Source organism: Magnolia sinica, chromosome 15, assembly GCF_029962835.1.
Source record: "Magnolia sinica isolate HGM2019 chromosome 15, MsV1, whole genome shotgun sequence".
Lineage (NCBI taxonomy): Eukaryota > Viridiplantae > Streptophyta > Magnoliopsida > Magnoliales > Magnoliaceae > Magnolia > Magnolia sinica.
The window spans coordinates 28,242,968-28,266,657 of record NC_080587.1 but is presented as its reverse complement, the minus strand read 5'-3'; the positions used below and the strand labels follow the sequence as shown (position 1 = coordinate 28,266,657).

At 40.1% G+C, this 23,690-nt stretch overlaps 1 protein-coding gene across 3 annotated transcripts in view; it reads left to right on the top strand.

Moving 5' to 3' along the window:
- LOC131227765 (signal peptide peptidase-like) overlaps window positions 1-23,485 on the top strand; it is a 68,976-nt gene extending 45,491 nt beyond the window's left edge. For all 3 annotated transcript variants that reach the window (XM_058223571.1, XM_058223568.1, XM_058223570.1), the window contains 5 exons: window positions 5,545-5,631; window positions 5,749-5,818; window positions 10,435-10,571; window positions 10,683-10,760; window positions 23,179-23,485. In XM_058223571.1, the coding sequence (XP_058079554.1) occupies window positions 5,545-5,631; window positions 5,749-5,818; window positions 10,435-10,571; window positions 10,683-10,760; window positions 23,179-23,289 (483 nt within the window). In that variant the 3' untranslated portion in view covers window positions 23,290-23,485. The remainder of the gene's footprint in view (window positions 1-5,544; window positions 5,632-5,748; window positions 5,819-10,434; window positions 10,572-10,682; window positions 10,761-23,178) is intronic.
- The last annotated feature ends 205 nt before the right edge of the window (window positions 23,486-23,690 follow it).

Genomic DNA, 23,690 nt, shown 5'->3' with positions numbered 1-23,690 from the left:
GTCAATGCTAAGGACCTCCACCGCTTGGAGTTGGTCAGTGGCTTGCTTACTAAGGGTTAATCTCTATGACTGGACTCTTTGAGTCCAGAGTCGCGGATGGTCTTCCCGAAATCTGTCCTGAAGGTGAAGCTCAGAGTCGAATTGCCCGATCAGAGGCTTAATGGTCCAGTCCAGATGAGTAAAATAAGTTAGCCCCAGAGGTGGAACTCCGATTTTGTCTTCTAAGAACTCTGATTCCATCCTCCATGAATTTCGATTCCATCTTCCAAGCACTCTGAGTTGGTTTTCCTTGAGTCTCCGTCCAAGAGGCGGAGCTTAGAGTCGAGCTGCTCAGTAGGGGCTTGACATGACCTAAAATCTAAATAAATAAAAATGAGTCAATACCACTTGATCAACCTAAAATGGCACGGCTTGGACTATTAACTTGGCGGTCTAGACGACGAGCTTGGTGCAATTTTGGCATCATTCTCTGGAAACACAATCATAAACTATTTACTTTTTAACACAAGGGTATTCTACATGATGTAATTAAGGGCTTGTGCCAGATCACAACCTGGAATGTAACGAACTCGGAATCTCTGTAATAAAATGTCTTCTTTTGTGTAGTCTTCTTATGTGTCTATTTATGTTTATTTGTGAATGCCCTTGAAAATTCCCCAAATAAAGAAAATGCACAAAAGAAAATATTGCGCTAACATTTGGCACTCCCAAATTTTACCTCCTTGAGGTTTGTAAGCCGTATTGTGAAGGGGGAGCATGTATTCTCATTATGTCAGACGTTATACTTGGGGCTCCTGTGGTGTATAGGAAAGCCTATCAAGTATCTATCAGACAAGGTGATAGAGAGAATTGAAAGGAAACTGTGTGGAAGAGTTATTACCTCTCCTCGGGCGATCGATTGACTCTAATAAAAAAAGCTTTTTTGAACATGCCGTTTTATTTCATGCCCCTATTTAAGTTTCCACAAGCTATGGGAAATGTTGGATAAGATTAGGAAGGACTTCCTGTGGAGGGGGTCTAAAGATGGTAGAAAATTTCACCTCTTTAAATGGGAGTTGTGTAGGCCTGTGTTTCAGCGCAGAGTGGGGTTACAGGACTTGTGCATACGAATCTTGTTGCTCTTGCTAACTGGTTATGTGTTTTGGGGTGGAGGAAGGTTGCTTTTGGTGTGAGATCATCGTTAGGGTCCTCTCTAAGTCTCTATCGGCTCTAAGATTGGAGTTCAAGAAAGGAGTCTCTTTTTTCCTCTTTTATCCCTTGGCCCATGTTGGGTGGCTGTCTATAGAGGGATATTCTTGTACATTATTCTCTTCCTAGGGTTGATATATATATTGTTGCTTTCTTTGAGGGTTTACCATAAGGGCAAACCTCACCAATCTGGAGTTCTGTTATGTGTGGTGATTTCTCTTGGTTTTCTTAAAAACCTATCGTCTATTAGCTCTGAGATTGGAGTTAAGGAAATGAATCTCTTTTTCCTTAGGTGATGGGATTGGATTCAGGTTTTGGGAGGATGTTTGGTGTGGCGATTCTACCTACTTGCAAAAATATTTCCCTAGATTGGCTTGTTTTGCACTTCTAAAGATTTGAAAGTGGCAAATTGTTACTCTCTTTGCCGCTCCTCAAGTGTGTTGGACGCCTCCATTCAGAAGAAATCTTTCAGATAGCGAGTTGGATGAATTTGTTTCCCATGTGGTCCGTTTGTAGAACATCTCAACTAAGGGGAGTCGACTCTACGATGTAGAGTGCCCACAACTTGGGTTGGTTCTCGGTTTGATCTTTTTACAAGGTGATTTGTCCAGGTGGGATGGGAATAGAAAGGGACCATGCCTATCATTTTTGGTTTTATGGTTCGCCTCTCAAGGTCACCATATTCACTTGGTGAGTAAGAAGGTTTTGACAAAACATAATCTCCATGATCATTTTGAACATTTGTTGCTTGTGCATGCAAGTGGCTGAGCCTATTGATCATCTATTCATCTAGTGTCCTTTCACACTCAAGGTTGGGTGCACTTTCGTGCTATTTTCAAAATACCTTGGGTTATGCTGTGTAGGTTAAGAGACCTCCTTTGGGCATGTCATGGGGGAGGTGTGAGAAGAAAGATGGGGTTATGTGGCATTTGGTTTTGCTAGCTGTGTGGTGGGTTATTTGGGGTGAGAGATAAAGCCGGTGCTTTTAGAACTCCCCAAGCTCAGTCAAGGCTGTAGTGGCTTCAATTAAGGTGTTCGTGTTTGAATGGGTATCTCTTTTGAAAGATGTGAATGATTGTAATATGTCTACATTTTGGTTGTAATTCTTATGGGCTCTGTTCCTTGTATTATTTTCTTGTCTTGCTTTTCCAAGTGAGTCCTTTTAAAAAAAAAATAAAAAAATTCCTTTATCCTTTAAAAAGAAAGAAAGAAAAATCGATTTAGGGGATCATCATCATCATTATCATCTAAGCCTTATTCCAACTAATTGAGGTTGGCTACATGAATCCTATTTGCCATTCCATTCTATCAAGGGCTATAACTTTAGTTAGACCATAGCTCATCAAAGTCTTTTCGTAGTACCTCCACCCACCAGGGCATTCCCCTTCCCTGTACCCTTTTAGAGCCTTTAATTCGTACCAACTCACTCCTAACTAGCGCAGTACTTGGTCTTCATTACACATGACCAAACCATCTAAGTCTACTTTTCCTCATCTTATTATCTACATGGTGTGCTGTAACGGCCGTTACGTAAAGGTAATAGTGGCAACCATTACACGTTACGGGGTCGTAACAATCGTAATGGCTGTTATGGAAAAAATGACCCATAACGGCCGTTGCAACCCTCGTTTCCCTTGCCCTTGGTCAATTAAGGTAAGGCGAGTGGAGGCTTGCGAAACGAGTCACCACCGATGATGCAGGACAATTAACCACTTGCTTTAAAAGCTCGAACTGTTAGAGTATGGCGAATTAATCCCTTTATCCCATAGCCCAGGCCCCACATCTCATGGGTTAGGACCTCGGCCGAACCCCCTTCGTGGGCCCCAAATCGCATGGGCTGCCCACCCCGAGTGTCCCCCGCATCCCACGGGCTACTCCACTCGAGCCCGGTGTAAAATGCGCATTACTCACCCCTGGTAAGGAGTCTCGAACACAAGACCTCCCCCGTGGACCCCGAATCGCATGGGTGATCCACCCCGAGTGTGCCCCTGCATCCAACAAGCGACCCCACTCGAGCCTAGTGTGAAAATGTCTTTGCATTAATCACCCCCGGTGAGAAGTCTCGAACATGAGACCTCCCGCTCTGATGCCAATTTGATGCAGGACAATTAACTACTTGCTCTAAAAGCTCGAACTGTTAGAGTATGGCGAATTAATCCCTTTATCCCATAGCCCAGGCCCCATATCTCATGGGTTAGGACCTCGGCCGAACCCCCTTCGTGGGCCCCAAATTGCATGGGCCGCCCACCCCGAGTGTGTCCCCGCATCCCACGGGCTACTCCACTCGAGCCCGGTGTAAAATGCGCATTACTCACCCCTGGTAAGGAGTCTCGAACACGAGACCCCCCCCCCCCGTGGACCTCAAATCGCATGGGTCACCCACCTCGAGTGTGCCCCTGCATCCAACAGACGACCCCACTCGAGCCCAGTGTGAAAATGCCCCTGCATTAACCGACTATCAATAAAGGAATTCTTCTTATTGAGGAACATGGGGGTATAGGCCGGGGGTCGGTTGCAGCAGAGCAGCGGGGCATAGCGGCGCCCTTGCTTAGCGCCATTCCCGGACCTACTAGCAGACTGGCGGGCCGAGCTTGAATTCAGATCGGACCAGACTCTTCTTTGCTTGAGCTGCTCCCACGCACCATCACTATATAGGCTGGAAGATCTCAGTTGTCCTGGACTGGACAAGTACGTAGAGATCTATGGTAAGTGAGAAATCACTGATAGTAGGGTTTCCATAAGAGGTTCTTTGCGTACGAGGGAATAGTTAATCTGACTCCCGCCCGGCTCCATTATGCACCCCATAAAGGCCGTAATGGCCTCTTAATGATCCATTACGGGCCATTATGGAGCCGATACAAGGTTTTTTGTTTTAGTTTTTCATTAAAAAAGAGTGACCGTAATGGCCGTTATGGGGGCCATAACGGCTGTTACAGTCTGTATTGTAAAGGTAAAGTTAGTGGTCGTTATGGCCACTGTTACTGTTACGGAATACCTTGATTACCTATTGGCGCTACTCCTAGGTTCCCTCAAATGCATTCACTTTTCCTTCTATCCTTCCTTGTCTTGCCACTCATCCATCTCAATATCCTCATTTCAACGGCACATCCCATGAACATGTTGTTCCTTAACCATCTAACATTCTGTCCATAAAGCATGGCCGGTCTTGTAGCTATACTATACAATTTCCTTTTCAGTTTGAGTGGTACACGACAATCACATAAAACTCCAGTGGCACATTTCCAATTTTTCCACCCAACTTGAATTCCATGGGTGACATGACTGACATCCTGCTCAATCTCTCCACTCTAATGAACTTGAACAATATGATATTGCCGATATTAGGATACTTCCATAAATTGATGAAATTTGAAAGAAAATCAGGAAAAATCCCCCCAAACCAAAAACTCCATGTTTTGTTGGATTTTTTTTGGGGATGGTAGATGTATGTATGTATGGATGCATGGATGATGTATGTAAGTATCTATAGATGGATGGATACATGAATGGATTATGTATGTATGCATGCATGGATGGATGTACCTATATATGAGTGGCTGCATGGATGGATGTATGTATGCATGCATGCATGGATGGATGGATGGATGCATGGATAGATGATGTATTTATGCTTGCATGGATGGGTGTTTGTATATTTGTATCTATGGATGTATGCGTGGACTGATGGATGATGTATGTATGTATGCATGCATGTATGCATGGATGGGTGGATGAATGGATGGATGTAATTATGTATATAAGGCACAAAGATAATGACATCGAGCTGCCTTGGAACTCCATGTGGGTTTGAGGCAAAGGTAGTGTTTTTAATTCTCTTTAATTTTTAGATGTATTTTTTATGTTTTATTACGTGCACTCTATGGTGTCTGAATGATATGGGATCATTTTGGATATAATTGCACTAGTTTTTTTCCAACAGGTTTACGCGCCTATAAAATGGAAATTTATTATATACAATTGGTTTTGTAATATGTTGATTCTTAAATGTGTAAACATGCGTCTTTTAACATCTCCTGAAGTTTCACTGAAAAATATCATTGAAAATTTCACCTTTTTTCCCAATGTTTCTCCAATATTTCCCTTAGTCAATGATATTTTTTCCAAATATTGGTGGTAATATTGGTGATACTGATACATGTTTCCATATCCCCAGTCATAGATACGAGTAACAATAGCGATACTCTAAACACTGCTAATCACAAGACATGTTCCTGCCATTTTATTTTTTAAAACTATTTCAGACATTCTGATCATATTAGAAATGGTTCTGGTTGACAATGATTCTCACATTTTGTGATTTAGGGTTCAATGCCTTAATATTTTTCCTAATGGCAGGCTGGATTGTTTGTGTACGATATCTTTTGGGTCTTTTTTACCCCTGTGATGGTTAGTGTTGCAAAATCTTTTGATGCCCCTATAAAGGTTAGTACTTTTTAATTGATATTGTCATTTTTTCGTGCGATGAACTCAGAATAAGCCGTAATTTAATTCCGAGTTTAAATCCGCTGTTCAGTTTCTTTGCTTTTGTGATTGTGGCAGCTTTTGTTTCCAACATCAGATTCTTCTCGACCCTTCTCCATGCTTGGGCTTGGGGACATTGTTATCCCAGGTAAAGGCTCAATTTCTTAGCCATGTAATTCTGTCATATATCACACCAAAAGGTAGCTGAAGCCTATTGCTTGGTGATGTTAGCAAAGAGATGGTTGGAGTTGAATTAAGTAATTTGAAGTGAATTTGAATAATCCATTAAGTGTTGGATTTTTTTTTATTTGTCCAATTCCTTTTGCTGGTTCTATCTTGGACTACCTTGCTGCAGATGCTTGGTGACGTATGTAGATTGCCATTCACAAAAGGAAAACAATAGATTATCGTACTGTAGATTTTTGTGATGCTACGCTATTTCTTTTGCTGATATAACTATTTCTTTTGCTATTACATCTAACTAGCTCATTTATGGAAGGTTTTGAAATAATTTCTGTAATTATTATCTCACAATTCTGCAAGGATTATTTATCAGCTTTATTTATTCCATGAAGGAAATCACTATTTACATCACTCTGAATGCTGGTGGCACCTTTTCCACTTTTAGTTATGTAAGAGTATGGCTTTGTACCATTGAATAACCGAGAGTAGAATTAATGGGTGCTGCTAGCAGCATAGGTGGTTGTAGATGGTGTCTCCCTACCAGAAATCACGTTCTATTTGTGCTTGACTATTTACTGATCAACTACTTGATCTAGTGAATCTCACCTTATCAGATCTCCAGCTGTTTTTATCTAAATATGCTGGATCAGTGATTAGTATGGAACTCGGGAAACTATAAGTTTTACACATTCATTGAACTATTTCTTACAAAGTGATTCTTGGCAGTTTAGCGTAAGATCATTTTGATGGCAGTTCACGTATCATGCTATTTACAGAATTGAAATATCAAAATAAAAGTTGTTTTAATTTGTAATATCAAAATATAATTTGTGCAATGATACTTGAGTTTCATTGATTTTGTAAGACATCATCTTTGAACCCTCACAAAATGTGAGGGGAAGCGGGAATAGGAGAGCAGATGTTTCAAAATGTTAGGAAGCGTAAATGCCTTGGAACAGTAGGGTGTGATCAGAATGAACCTTGTGCACAGGGTTCAATCACTTAGTGTTTAACTAATAAGGGTAAGAGTGTGTGTGGAAAATAAATGGTGAATGCCCCAACAGGTACTCTCGGATAACAAGGAGAATAAAATTAATAAATGAGTAAACTCATTGAATGATAGGTACAAGAACAGATATCGTTGAGAACCCCCTCAGATTGGATTCGAGGATGTGTATTTATTTATAAGTGTTGTTTCTTGGAAAAGTTGCTTGCTAGAAAATTTTACTAAGTATGTTTTATCCTTGTTTTATTCCATTTTTGTAGTTAGATTGGCCTGGTCCAAGTTGTAAATTTGTTGATGCTCTTGTCTGCTGCCCTTCATAGATTCCTGATGCTATCTGGCTACGGAAGCAATGCGATTTTGATACCCAAATCACAAGAGTAGACAAGTAAAACACCCAAAATAATATTGTAATGGAGAGGGATTAACAATTTTATTAAGTTAGAACTTCCTCACTTCTTACAAATACTAAAATAAAGGGAATTTTACAAAATAGTACCTCATTAATATGGTATTTACATCCCGGTACATTTTTAAATTAAGTTTTCACAAAGCTACCTCATTAATCAAGTTATTTTCAAATGGGTACCTTCCGTTAATTTTTCCAAAAATAACAAAAATGCCCACCAAAAAATCTCTGGATGCTAATTGCTAGTAGGGATGTGGCTACTCGTCAGTGCCACATCGTCCATCCATTTTTCCAGATCATTTTACCACATGAGCCCCAAATGAAGCAAATCCAAATCTCTGGTAGGCCACACCATAGGAAATAGTGGTGATTGAACGCCCACCATTAAAAACTTCCTAGGGTCCACCATAATGTTTATTTTCCATCCAACCTATTGATTAGGTCACACAAACCTAGATGAAGGGAAAGAACAAACATCACCTTGATCCAAAGCTTTTGTAGTCCACTAAAAGTTTTTAATAGTGGGGGTTCATCACCACTGTTTCGTGTGGTGTGGTCCACCTGAGATTTCGATGTCTCAATTTTGGGCTCATGCCCTAAAATGCTTTGGAAAAATGGATGGACAACGTGGATTAAACACATACATCATGGTGGAGCCCATAGTGCATTGCATGTACTTCGGATCAACGACATTGCTTTTGCCTTTGGTGTCTTTGCTGGATGCACACAAGAAGTTCCTTCAGTTGGAAACTGTGTAGGGGCCCACTGAAATGTTCGACACAAATCCACTCCGTCCATCAGTTTTTCAAGACCATAATAGGACAAGATTCTAAAGATTAGGCAGATCCAAGACTCAAGTGGGCCACACAACATGAAACAGTGGGAACAAAAATGTTCCACCATTGAAACCTTCCTGAAGTCGACCATGGTGTTTATATGCTGTCCAAACGGTTCATAGGGTTATTACCACTCAGATAAACCGTAGCCACAAATATCATCTTGATACAAAACTTCTGTGGCCCCCACGAAGTTTCCAACAGTGGGCATTCAATCCTTGCTGTAGCCTACTGACCCTGCTAGTATCGAGGTGTTATTGGTCAGTGCATTGTGGGCCCCACTATGATGTATGTGTTTAATCATCCAAAGGTTGGCCATCTAAATGGATGGTTAGAAAACATTGCCAAGTTGCTTGTTTGTGATCCTTACGTTTGTGGGCCACTTGAGTCTTAAAATTTCCTCATTTTTGGCTAAGGTATGTATTTTAATGGGCTTATTACAATCATTTTGTTGAATATCACACATGTATACTAATTTGGGATGTCATATGTTTTCATGTAAATCTATTGAAAAATTTCAATGCATTCCAATTCCTCCCATTTACTCCCATCCGAACAAAATATTTGCATGCAAAATATTTTGATTTCAAATGCATTTCATTTACTCCCATCCAAACACAACCGAGTAAGCCATTTACTCCCAATTCATTTACCTCTAATTCCATTTCCCATTTACCTCCATTTACAAGCTCCCAAATGAGCCCTAAGGTTTTTGCTAAAGAAAGCGATTGTCATTTCTTCTTGACGTAGCATTGCACCAGTGCTAACATTTGACGTATGGCCATCTCGATGACTTTCAAAAGTCCAGAAGTGTAAGAATTGGAGCATCTGTGATTTTTTATTTTATTTTATTTTATGGTATTGAAGCTTTTGTCTACCTCATTGGTCCACAGAAACTTCCCTCTTGCATGCAGTTGGTAATAGGTGCCATGGTAGTATTGAAATTCTAATAAATCTTTGGTACAAATGTTGCCAAGAATGGAAAGAATGGGCATTCAAAAAGCTTTGTGGCATGGGCCACTCCGCAATGGCCTTGTTTTTTTCTCGGTCAACTTTGATATCTTCCTCATAAATATATACCCTAAAAACACTACCATCCTCGAGGAAACACTTTTTAAATCTACATATATTGATTCCCTCCATCGTACATGAAATATTTTCTTGTAAGTCATTAAGGTAAATAGGTGAATCAGGACTAAAAACAAGAATATCATTGACATTACTAATAACTTACTCATGAAAGGACCTAAAGCTAGGGCTGTACATGAGCCAAGCTAGCTCGAAAAGCTCGCTCGGCTTGGCTCGATTTAGCTCGACTTAACTCGACTCGAACGATGAATCAAGGCGAGCTAAGCTTTATATGACCCAGCTCGTTTTGAAAACAAGCCAAGTTCAAACATAGTGGGGTTTGACTCGAACTCGAACTCGAACTCGACTTGGCTTGAAGCTCGAGCTCGAGCTCGGCTCGACTCAAATATATTATTATTATTGTTGTTGTTGTTGTTATTATATATTAATGTATATTATATTTTATTTAAAAATTAAAACATAAACCCTATCGTACCCGTCTGTCTCTCTTATACCATTTCCTTTACTTACCTAACCCGCCACGCTTGAACTCTTATACCATTTCCTTTACTTACCTAACCCGCCACGCTTGAGCCCCCCCCCCCCCGCTCTCTCTCTCTCTCCACTCGGTCACTCGCCTGAGCTTGACTCAACGTCTACCCGGCTTGTCTCAGTCGTATGGCCTACACTCACTTGAGCTCTCCTCTCTCTCTCTCTCTCTCTCTCTCTCTCAGTATATGGTTTTATCTAATATTGTGTGTGTGTGTGTGTGTGTATTATTAATTAAATATTTGATTTGGGGGTTGGGTTGGTTAGGTCGGGTTGCTGGGTTAAGTCAAGTGCAGGTTGCGGGTTGGGTCAGGTTGGGAGCAAGCTCGACTCGACTCGAGGTAAGCTCGCCTCGAGCTCGACTCGAAAATTTTGGCAAACAAGCTAAGCTTCAATAGTAAGCTCAAGGCCAAGCTCGAGCTCGAGCTCGAGAGCACAGACAAGCCAAGCCAAGCTTGGCCCACCTCGACTCGACCGGCTCGATGCACAGCCCTACCTAAAGCCAGCCCATTTTGAAATCTAGATTGAACGTTTGGACCCAGCTCTGCCTCATGGGTCTAAATTTTCGATCTAGATGCACTAATTGTTGAGTCGGGTCCACAGCTTGGGTCCAATGGCCCATTAGGTCAATCCAACCCATGGCACCTATAAATTCTTCATAATTTGGGATTTTTAAAAAAAAATAAAAATAAATTAATATGCCTTTTCTTCTATAGGTATTTTTGTTGCATTGGCATTGCGTTTTGACGTCTCAAGAGGAAAGGAAAATCGATACTTCAGTAGTGCATTCTTCGGATATACAGTTGGTGTGATCCTTACAATTGTGGTGATGAACTGGTTCCAAGCTGCGCAGGTGAATTGTGCTAGAATCTTTTGTTATTCGTCTCTCTAAATGCACGCCTGTTCATTTTTCTTTCTATATGACCTGGCTTATTTTTAAGTTGTATCATGTTGGCACTTGCAGCCTGCACTTTTATATATTGTACCTGCTGTTATTGGGTCTCTGGCTATCCACTGCATGTGGAATGGGGAAGTAAAACTGGTTTGTTCTAATATCCCATCTCACAAATTATGTTGTTCACTTATTCTATTGGAATATTACTGAAAGTTCTCTTCTCTATACAGTGTTTATATTACATTCTATCTATGGATATTAATTAGCAATAGTGTGGTATTCGGTAGCTATGAGAACTAGAGATAAACATATTGAATGGTATTAGCAAATGCAATTTTCACTAGAGTTACAATGTGTATTGGGTAGTACTAGAAAATGCAGTTTTCTTATGAGGTAATGCATCAACTGTTCCAGATGCATGTTTAAGTTATGTGTATTTCCCTTTTTTTTTTTTTGGTTTCTCATGATTTCTCTATTATTGCATTGTAAAAAAAAAAATTTGAACAGCAAAGCTAGTTAGTGTGTTGTTCAATGTTGATTAGAATCCAATTAGAATCCACCCATTTGATTTTATTTGTTCTTTGCCAGTTTGATGTAAATTCTTTTTTGATGAAATGGATCAATTTTATTGAAAAATAAAAGAGAAAACAGAGGAAGTCAGGACAGCCTGCTGAAGAAGCACAGGAACTAATATAGTGAAATAGGCAACAATGAAAAAAAAGGATGGAAGGAAAAAACTGAAGCTCTCCTGCTCGTTAGATGAGCTGGTAGAGACTGCAGTGTGTGTGAGTGATCCAGGGTTCAATCCCTGTTTCCTTAGGAAAAAGAAGAAGCTAATATAGAGGAATAGACCGAGTGAAAATCGCTGCTGAGAAAAATGGATGGAGATCTTCCTAGGTGCACCATTTAGTGAGAAGATCAGCTCTGGAATTGGCTGAGTGGTGCACATGTGAGAATGAAGTAGCCATGGACCACCTAATTGCAGAAGCTTCTTCCATCTCATTAGCCATTCCCCAGGGAAAAATGCCATCCCTGTCCCACTTGACGATGTTTCTAGAGTCGCCCTCAATAATAATAACGTACAGATCAGTTTCTTGCAGCGGAAGCTTAATACCTTTAGCAAAGTGGTATATTTTGCTACGTTGGTTGGGAGAGGATACAAAATACGAGCATATTGCCTCCTCTGCTTGCCTAGAAAGATCATCTCTGTAAAATTGTGAAATATATCCTGCCTATATGCAACTATGGATGGAAATTGTGTAGAAGATAGAATTTAGAGCTTATAATTTTGGTTGAAGTAGGTTTGGTCATTCATGGGTGAAGTTTTTGTCGACTGAATGAAGACAACTCATATAGAAGATTGAGGTAATTTAACATTGCTATTTGGCATGTATTGTATTTCGTGAACTATTTAACTAGGGAGCAGCAGCTAACGAATTAGAAGAAGTATCAATGTCTGAATTGGATAGAAATTGGACTGCATTTGTTGATGATGTTAGCAATTTGCCGTGTTAGTTGGCTTTTGGTAACCTCTGTTCCTGATGGGTTGAAATTAAATATAGACAGTTTTTCTCTTGGACATGAATCGGGGGTGTACTAAGAGATGGTCATTGTAATATTGAGTTTGTCTTTTTAGGGCATTTCAGTTTGAGGACTGCAATCAAGTGGAATTGGGAGCAGTCAAAACCTTAGTTTCACAATCCTTCTAACTAGGTGCTGCTCCCTTTTCAGTGTCATTGAGGTGTAATTCTCCCTTGGTCCTTTGTATCTTGTTGGACCACTTCAAGCAATAGGAGGTCTCCCATGGAGATGCAGGAGATGCAAGAGCTGCCAACTGGGTTGACCAATGAATGATAGGCCAGAGGGAGGGGCTCCTTCGACTAGTTAGTGATCTCTGGGCCTACCTTTCTAACATCATTAATTGCTAATAGGGCTTTTGTTGCCTTTCAATATCATAGAGGCAAAATTCTCTCTTGGTCCTCTGTATCTTTGGGACAACTACAAGCAGTAGGGGGTCAAAGCATTTCTTATTCTTGATAATTGATAGTTTTAGTGCAAGAGAAAAGGAAGACAGCACAGGAATCATAGATTGTCCAATACAAAGAGAGAATTTAGAAATTCTTTCTTTACTTTTTTCTTTTCAATTTTGTGCTTTCACAAAGTTGTCAACATGGGGTTTTCTAATGCATTAGAGCATGATCTCATTGAAAGCAGAACTCTTAGCCTTGAAAGAAGGAATTTAAACGTTTTTCTTCTGTGAACTTGGGCCCGCTCATTCTCAAATGAGTTTCAAAGAATGTAGCTCTGTATGTAAAGAAATGGAATCTGTGCCTTCAAGGCTTGTTTTCATCGTAGACAAGTTCCGGAATGCTACCATGACTAAATATTTCGTTTTCCTTTGTAATGGCACTAGTATGGTAGCCTTGTTTTTAGCTAAGGAATTAGGTGTTCTTTTGTTGGTTGTTGGGAATTCATCATCATTATCATAATGACCTTGTCCCAACTATCCGGGTTGGCTTTATGAATCACGCTTCGCCAACTAATTCTATGGTCCTACCTAAGGTTCTATTTCGGTGCATAAAGTAGTTTTCATATCCCTTCTCATCTTGTTTATCCATTGAGTGTGAATCATGTTTGGAATTCTTTCCTGTTATTGTAGTTTGGGGTGAGCGGTTCTTTCCTGTTATTGTAGTTTATTCATATATTTATTAAAAAAGAGGAAATCCGTCCTATTTCTAGGCCATCAAGATTTGGAGTATACCAACGATCAAGGCAATCTTAGCCAAGGGCATGCCAAGAGGGTCTTTTATTTGCAAGGGTTCACCTTTGTGCTTCCACCATAACACATTGTATCAAATATTCACATTGAAGTTCAAAACATTTTTCGTTAGTATCATAGCTAGAGATGTACATGAATCGAGTTAACTCGGTTAACTCGCTCGACTCGACTCGAAAAAGCTCAATTCAACTCGGTTCGAAACTAAGTTCGAGCCGAGTCGAGCTGATTTTTGGAGCTCGAAAATTTTTTGAGCCGAGTACGAGCTTGAATCGACTTGGATTGAACCCCAACTTGAATCGAACTCGGATCGAATCAGTTCGGTGACTCTGTTATTTTGATATTGATGTTGCTCACCAAGTTTTTGATGAAATGACTCAACGAAGTATCGGCCGGTGGCAAGGAAGGTATGGATATGCAACAAACACCCTCGTATCTTGATTTTGATGTTGCCTATTGAGTGTTTGATGAAATACCTGTAAACTGCTACTACTCTTTTATATATTGTGAGAAATTGAAGGTTCACTCCATGTGCGAGAAAATGCCGCACAGGCTCGAACTCGGATCGAATTGGCCCGAGCTGTTGATCGAACCAAGCCGAGCTGGCCAGTCAGGCTTGAGGACTGTGCTGAGCCGAGTTCAAGCTAGGGTCAGCTAGTGATCAAGCCGAGCCGGGCTGTGCCAAGCTCGACTCAGTTTGACTCGTGTACAACTCTAATCATAGCTTAGAATACGAGTTACTCGATGGTGTGGACACTATTGACATTATTGTTTCATGCAATTTCCCTGGAGGATTTGAGCTTGATAGAGAACTTGAGTCAAGTTCGCCTGGTTTCAGATTTGAATTTATTCAAAATAACGACAGTAAAGGAACAATATTCAAGAGAAAGAAATAGGAGAAAAAAAAGAGCATTTATAGGCCCAAACTGATGGCATCACTATGATGTAATGTTGGCATTAATAGGGGCCATAATGTTTCATTTGGGCAATAAATTGAAGGGGTTCCTTACATATAAAGAGAAGTGTGGAGGAGAAGCACAACAATATCTGTTCACAAGAAGAAATGAGATGCATAGAGTTGCATGGATTATTGGGGATCAAACTTATGAGTCGCGTATGAAGCTCCAGGAGAGGGTGGTGAAATATAGATTAAGACAAGAAATAAGAATATGAGAAAATATGTTTCGCTTCATGTGGTGGTGTTCAACTATTTAGGGTACAATTTTACTTAAATGATTGAAATACAAGTATAAAAACAAGAGGGAGAATCTTTATCTGGTTTTTACATAACCAAAGAAGGCAGATGGTGGAGTACTTGGGAAAGTTATGTGGTGGTTGACGTGGAGTTCAACCATTGGGGGATCAAACTTATACGTCACATTATGAAGCTCTAGGTGAGGGTGGTGAAAAATAGTTTAAGACAATAATTATATGAGAAATTTTGTTTGGTATCATGTTGGGGAGTTCAACTATTGTGCTATATATATATATATATATTAATTTAGATGATTGACAAAGAAGTATAGGAGCAAGAGGAAGAATCTTCACATGGTTTCTAAAGAAACTTAAAAATGATACAATGGAGTACTTGGGGAGGTTATGTGGTGGTTGACGAGGAAATGGGTCTTAAGAGGATATATCAATATCGTTAAACTATATATAAAGGTGTTGTTACAAGAGTGAGAATGACCTATGGTGGGACTGTTGGATATGGGATTGAGAGACCTAGTCGTGGGCAGTGTTTAAATTATCGACGATAATTTCGGTATCGCTGGAGTTCCGACACCGAAACTCCCTTTTTTCGTTTCTCTTCCGAATATCGCTGATTTTTCGGCGATTTTATCGATTTTTTGTGAAAAGTCCAGTTGTCAGCGAGAAATCGCGGGATAACTGTAGCAAACAACCCATTTTCAACAATAAAAGGACCGATAACATCGGAGCGTTGCGTAAATACGGAAAATATCCCCAAAAAAAAGGAAAAAAAAAGGGGAAACTTGCGGATTTCCGTACCTGTAGAAGAGGAGGGCCAATCGTAGAAGAGGATGGGTGAACGGAAATTGCGGTGGGCCAATTGATTGATCGGTGTGCCGTAAGTGCCATCCAATCTCTACTTTCCACTTTTTTTCTTCGAATACTCAAAAATTCTAGACCTAAAGATGATTTTGGCGAAGAATCTGTTGAAGAATAGGGATTTGGAGAGACTTTCTTTCGAAATTTTAGGGTTTTGACGGTTCTATTCCGAAACCCTCTTTCGTTTCGAAAACAGTGCGATGGGTTTTTACGGGCGCGGATCGGCTATTGACAGGTTGCGTAGCGAGACTGCTACTGAAGTGACGTCACCAAGTTCTGTCTTTTGTAGGCCCCACCATGATGTATGTTTTGTATCCACGCCGTCCATCCAACTGGAGAGATCATTTTAGCATAAGATCTAGAGAATGAGTCACATCCAAAGCTCCAGTGGACCCCACCACAGAAAACAGTGGGGAGAGTGACACCTCCATTAAAAACTTCTAAAGGTCACAAAAGTTTTCGATCAAGCTGATATTTGTGTTTTCCCGTCTTTAATGTTTTTGTTAACTTTTGAACAGGTTAGATTTTGATAAAACATCATGGTGGGCCTTGGGAACTTTTCAATGGTGTACATCAATCTTCCCGCTGTTTTTTGTGGTGGGGTCCACTAAAGCTTTGGATCTGCCTCGTTCTCTGGGTAATGCCTTAAAATAATATCTCCAAATGAATGGACGTTGTGTATACAACACGTACATCATAGTGGGGTCCACTGAACTCGGTGACGTGTAGCGAGTCTCATTACTCAACCAGTCAGTATCTAATCCACGTCCGGGATATCAGATTGTGTACTGGTTACTCAGTACACTCTTATCATACTGACTAAACTCTGTTAGGCCCACCGTCAATGTATCTGGTCTATCCACGCCGGCCATTCGTTTTTCCATCTTATTTTAGGGGTTGAGACCAAAATTTAAGCATGCCCTAAGATCAAGTGGACCATACCATTGGAAACAGTTGGAATAATAACTACCACCGGTGAAACATTTCTTGAGCCCACAGTGATGTTTATTTCTCATCCAACCTGTTCATAAGATAACACAGTCATGGATGAAGAGAAAACACAAATACAAGCTTAATCCAAAACTTCCGTGGCCCCCAAGAAATTTTCAACGGTAGATGTTCAATTCACACTGTTTCCCACTGTGTGTTCCACTTGAGGTTTGGATATACTTCATTTTTAGGCTCAAGCCCAAAAATTATCTATTAAAATGGATGGATGGAGTGGATAAAATACATAAATCACGGTGGACCCCACAGAGTTCACTCAATACGTTTAGCCTACGAGTTACTCAGTACGCAATCTGCTTCCTTTTAGCCAGTGTTTTGAATAGTGGTAGCGTGATGTGTAGCGCTCAGCCCTCTATAGCGTGTAGCGTAAGCTACACGATATTTCTATTTTTTAATTTAAAAATAGGACAAATATAATAAATAGTGGAAAAAAAAGGAAAAAAAAATATAAAAATGCCTAAAAGATGATTCATTTTATCAATTATACGCATGTTCAAAAAAGTTATTAGTTATCATTTATCAAAAGCCAATCCACATACATAAGCCAAATCAAATAATTATCACATCAACTTCCTAAGCAAACCACTTTAATTAATAATGTCTAATTGAAACCACAAGTCACAATTATGAAAAGAAATAAAAATCCCATAGGTTAAAAGTATCAAGTACAATACAAGTGTCACATTCCTCAATATTAGAAACAAAGAAAACGTGAAAAAATAATAAAAAAACTAAAATAGTAAAAAAATACATTGTAGCTTACGCTACGGACGCTACGAGCTACGTAGCTGTAGCGTACGCTACGACCCCTGTAGCGTGCGCTACAGGGGATTTACGCTATTTGGGACGCTATATAGCTCTATGGCCACGCTACGCTACGTAGCGTATGCTACCGCTACGCTACGGGCGCTATTCGAAACACTGCTTGTAGCCAAGGCAGTGGGGACAATGATTCTTACCGTTGAAACCTTCCTAGGCGCTATGGCCCACAGTGGTGTTTATTTGTCATCCAAGTTGTTCATAAGATCACACGGAGATGGATGAAGGTAAAATACAAAAATGACATGGATCCAAAACTTTTGTGGCCCCTAATGATTTTTCAATGGTAGGCATGTTCAATTCACATTGTTTCATGTGGTGTGGTCCATTTGAGCATTGGATATGCTTCATCTTTGGGATCAAGCCTTAAAATTATCTTGTAAAATGGATGGATGGGGTGGATAAAATACATAAATCACAATGGGCCCCACATAGTTGACATAGTACGATAAGCGTACTGATTTATACGGCACCAAATGTTACTTATTTGTATCCGTGGATTGATGGGTTGATGTTATGTGGGGCCATCATAATGATAAATATTTTATCAATGTCGTCCATTTATTTTGATAGATAATTTTAAGGCATGAGTCCAAAATGAGACAGATCTGCATGACTGCATCTAAGGTGGACCACACTAAGGGAAACAGTGGTGATTAAATGTCCACCATTAAAAATTTCATAGGGCCATTGTAATGGTTTTTTTTTTTTTGTTGCCATCCAACCTCTTGATTAGGTCACACAGATCTTGATGAAGCGAAAACACGGTTTAGATTATATTAGAATTTGCCACATGTACCATTTTCATATGCTAGGTGTCAAGTGTCATACGTAGCCAGAGTATCAAATACCACACTAATTGAATAATCAAATCCATCCTTGATTTGACATCTTTGAGTTCATTTGCTTTTACATGTCTTAATTACTATATGCCAGTTGCATTTGTGTTATATAAACTCATTTTGGTTACTATTTGAGTGATTTCTTAGGACAACGTATGCCTTTTGGCCCCCATTAAATGGAAACTTCTAATTTATTGCGTTCTTTTTGCAATTTTTTCATTCCTAAATATGTAAATATGTGTTTTTAGGCATGTCCTGAAGTTTCGCTAAAAAATTCCACCATTTTCTCCATGTTTCCCCCCTTTTCCCTGCATTTCTGTTTATCGGCGATATTATCGGCGATAACGATATTATATCTTTATCTCCAGCCAGCGAAACTTGTAACGACACCGACAATTCGAACACTGGTCGTGGGCAACTACTAGTGAGTGGGTCCACACGGTTTTCCCTTTGATAATCTTCAGGTGGATATCCCTTTCTCTGAGTATGAATTCTTCTCAAATTTGAAGCTATCGAGTGGAGATAGAGACTGATTGAAATAGGGATAATATCTTATCTGTATCTGACTCTTCCTGATCCTCTTCAGTTCTTGAACTCCCTCGGTGAGAATATACTCATTTTAAAACACCAAGAGAAAATAGAGAAAAATATGAGAGAATACCCTATTTTCCATAGAGCTCCCATCATGTGATTTAGACCCTTGATCGTATCTGGTGACCATCCTAACCATGATCCGAGGGTTGATAAGCTCCATCTCACTCTCATAATAATTTGGTGAATTGCTGGATAAGGGTTGTCCATCTTCAGCTTAGAAAAAAGTCCATCCAAATCATGTAGATACTGTTGGATCCAATAGGCCCACCCATTTGCTCGTATAAAAAATAGTATAAGAGCGTCCACGTCAATGGATCTCTAATTTATGAGGATCGACACCAAACACTGCATCGAGGTATGTGGCTCTCTTCTTTTACAATTGATTTAATATTTTATGTCAGTTATTGGTTTATTTTTTAGGCATAATATTGATGGTCATCATATGATGCTATTCCTCTAATTTTTTCCAACCTAAACCCAACCCCCTGTTCATCTTCTTAGTTTTCACAGTAGTGAATTGAATGAGCATTGTTGCCTACAAAAATACCACCACAAAAGGAGAGGAAGGGTGGTAGGCATCGGTTGGTAGAAATATGAAAAAAGGATACATTTTTGGAAGAACTTGATGGGTGGGCCCATAAGATTTGATGGTATCTAGACGATTTGGATGGACCTTTATTTAGCTAAAGATGAACGACCCTCATTCAAGGATTTGTCAAATCATTATAAAAGTGAGATGGAGCTTATCCACCCCTTCGATTCACAGTTAGGATTGCCATCGGATACATTAAGAATTTAGATTGTGTGGTGAGAGTTTTATGGACGAATGTGTATTTTCCAATTTCCTCTTTATTTTCTCTCAAGTGTTTTAGAGTGAGTGTTGTTCAGGGATAAAGAAAAGAATTGAAGAGGATTAGGAGTCAGTTAAGATAGGGATAATACATTATTCCTATCCCAATCAATCTCTATTTCTTCTAAAATAGTTTCGGATTTGAAAGGGAAAGATGCATACTTGAAGAGAAAGGATATCAACTTGGAGATACTTGAGCGGAAGTCGTGTATGACTGATGCAGGAACCACTTGCTCTAAAAGCTTGAACTGTTAGAGCATGGCGAATCAATCCCTTTATCTCATCGCTCAAGCCCCACATCTCATGCGTTAGGACCTCGGCCTGTGGGCCTCAAATCACATGGGTACCACCTAACACGAGCCACCCGCCTCACACGGGCCGCCCGCCCCGAGTGTGTGCCTGCATTCCACAGGCAACTCCACTCGAACCCGGGTGAAAATGCCCCTGCATTCATCACCTTGGGTGAGGAGTCTCGAACACGAAACCTCCTGCTTTGATACCAATTTGATGCAAGACAATTAACCACTTGCTCTAAAAGCTCGAACTGTTAGAGCACGGCGAATCAATCCCTTTATCTCATAGCCCAGGCCCCACATCTCATGGGTTAAGACCTCGGTCGAACCCCCATCGTGGGCCCCAAATCACATGGGTACCGCCTCACACAAGCCACCCGCCTCACATGGGCCGCCCACCTTGAGTGTGACCCTGCATCCCACAGGCAACCTCACTCAAGCCCGATGTGAAAATGCCCCTACATCAAGGACCCACCCACTAGTGGCTGCACCTCACATTTATACATAAAAGTGATGGGCCCCATTCCAAGTCTGCTATTTATTCCTTGGTCAAGTATATGTGAATCTTTTTTGGGGCCCTTAATCTGCCTTTTGTGATCTGATTTAGGACATCATGACCAAAGAAGTGACTGAGGAATTTTTTATCAATGTCTTTTCATTGGTGCTTTTATCAATGTCTTTTCATTGGTGCAATCCATTTTAGTGAGGAACGGTCTAGGTCTCTTGTGATGATGATGCTTGATGTATTGTTTAATAACAAGAGCATTAAGTAATGAAATTTTAGACTTTTTTAATTGAAGATTATGGATTAATGATATTATGATCATATCTTATTGCAAATAGTGGGCCACACATTCATGACATGATGCCCAAAACCTCTGACCCACTTGGATCAATGCTTTTCTTTGGTAGACTCAATTTAGGCATAGATAATAAAGTAAAATCTATAGACTAAAAAATATATGCAAATCAACAATTAGGCATAGATTATAGGACAGTACTATCGTGTACCATCTACTATTACCAAGATTAACAAATCACACTAGTAGGAAACATAAAATATACGCTAGCATGTATTCAAGACTGCAAGTCCAGGTGTTTTACTCTATCAATGCTAGAAGGATTGTCATGGGGCCTCACCATTGTCAGCCTCGTCAGTGTTACTGTATTGTCCATATCTATATTTCCATAATGGTAATGGTGGCTGGAATCGCCACCACTGCTACCTTTACGATAAAGGACGTAATGACAATATGGCCTTTTTTTTTGTTGAAAAAACCTGTTTCGGCCCTGTAACAGACTTTTATGGGGGCCATTATGGGCTGCTACGGGTCAATTTTTCCATTACAGCCATTACGCCCCCATAACACCTAATGGTTACGACCATTACCATTATGTAATGACCGTTATGGTTACGTAACTGTTTTGGGATAACTAGATCTATACAAACAATATTGAGGATGGTAGCTGATTAAGTAATTATTTATGTCTGCACCATATGGTGATTATGATGGTGGTTGCTGTGAATAATCCCCATGTTAATCACGTGCACGGGGTTGATGAGTTTTAAGATTGAAGGATCTGATAGGCAGGCACAGGCTCCTCATGGACCTCACCTTTATCATCATAAGCATGTCCTTGATCACTACCACTGCTACCATCGTCGTAATCTCCACAGCTAGGCACCTTACCGTTATCATTTCCATGGCTGGTCATTGTAGCTGGGCCCTTTCTGCGATCTCAATTGACGTGACATGGGAGTGTGGTGTCATCATGTGTATAAGGCATGTCCTAGCCGCTAAACTGTCTTATTGGTGCCAACACTACCACCAACACTACCATGATCATGTCCACCATCGGCAAACTATGTCCGCTACTGGCATTGTTGTGGTTGTCACACTCAGTCTAACTGCTAATATGTCCTTCATCATCATTTATAGTATTTGGACGACTCGGAGGGTGCGCTATTTCGTCGACAAGATCTGGGTATTCTTGTTCCCCAGTGTCAGCCGCCTCGTCCTTTTCCCTTCGTTCCAACTTCCAACCATACCAAAAGATGGTTGTCTTCAGTAAAAGTCCAGTTTTTAGACTATTGTTCTTGGTTATCGCTCTGCTCCCTTCATGTTTTTTTATTCAAGCTTGACGTTGTAGTGCATAAATGCCCCTCTCCAACTTTAGAGCCTTCAAACTATTTCACTGATTTGGATGGGTGACATAGAAAGCACTCCAATTCCTCGACTTAGTTGTTGAGGATGTCGTCTGGCATATAGTTTTTATGGCAACATTCTTGAGAGTTGAGAGTAGGTGAAATTCTCCATAATTAACCTACCGGTCAGCTGCATAGATAACAAATTACTTGTATAATTTTATCAGTTGTTAAAGACAAATTTATTTTAAATTTCATCCCTAAGTTTGCCTAAATCTTACTTGCATTGGTTATCTCTATAGCAACCTGTGCAAATGGATCTCAAAAGCTAGTCATCCCAAGTACATGCCTTCACTTGCAAAAGATAAAATAATACATTCAATATATATGCAATGCATTTGAAATCCAAATTTAAACAATGACTAACTTCATTAGTGGCATCAATTTGCCGATTGATGTCTGGCTCCAAAGATCATACGGGGCGACATGTGAGATACTCGTAGTCGCTCATCTTCCGACTGTAAGATCACATGAATGTGCTTATCAGGAGTACTTAGCATGTACCCAAGAAGTGGGTAGTTAAAAAGAAATCGAATGACAGTTCATATTCAATGCATGTGTGGTCCCAACCAAATGAGTGAAATGCCTTTTTTTTTTTTAAATTTTAAAATGTTTTATTCTGGGCCAGGGGTCTGTAGAATTAGTGAGGGTGAGGGATCTCACACGTGCCTGCTTTTTCACTTTTGAGGACTCTTGAAATGGAACTTGCATGAGCTGTTTTCATCTCTCCAATGAAGTTTAATGACTGTAAAATGAAATTCTGTTTCTAAATATGAATTTTTCTTTCTTTCGAAAGGTTACAGTACCAGGGATTGATCCCTGATCACTCACACACGCACTACACAGTCTCTACCAGCTCATCTAATGAGTCGACTTCTGATATCATCATCGTTATTGTCAGCATTGTCATTATGATATAGTGAAATTTCCATTAAAGAAAGAACAATATAGACCATAGATATTGCCCCTCTCTCTCCACTAATTTTCTGTGTGATGGTTATCATGTACGTAGGTTTCGAAGTTTCAAGCCTGAGTTAACACTTTCGGTATATTATCTTTTGCATGCATTAGAAGGTGGAGAACTCATTAGTTTGTAATCTTGTGTAGCTGTTGGAGTTTGACGAGTCAAAGACTGCAGCTGATTCCAGCAGTAGTTCTGCATTGCAAGAAGGTCAGGCTACCGGTGGTGAAGCGAAATCCAACAAGAAAGCCGATTAATGGTTTCTCTCAGTTGCCAAGCCTTCTAATCCGGGTAAGAAATACATGCCATTGTGGTTTACATGGAGCATTCTGGTGCCTTGGACCTTGACTACTAACTCACAGAATTAGGCAAATTGCATTGTAACAGATTTTGGTATTAAAAGCAATAATAAATTTATATAATTATTTAAAGTATACTTAGATATTTGGTGGATTTTTGTCATTATCTGGAAAAATATGATAATGATGATGACAGCATTCTGTGGGCCTGTCAATTAGGTGGCTGGGTCTGGCTCTGGGCTACCAGGCCCACCAGGTTGTGTAGAAGTTCAGCCTGGATAAGTGATCAACAGGTAGGGATCTCAACAAGCTCGGTCCTAGACAATTTCAGCCAGATCCAGGCCAGGCCGTTTATGAGA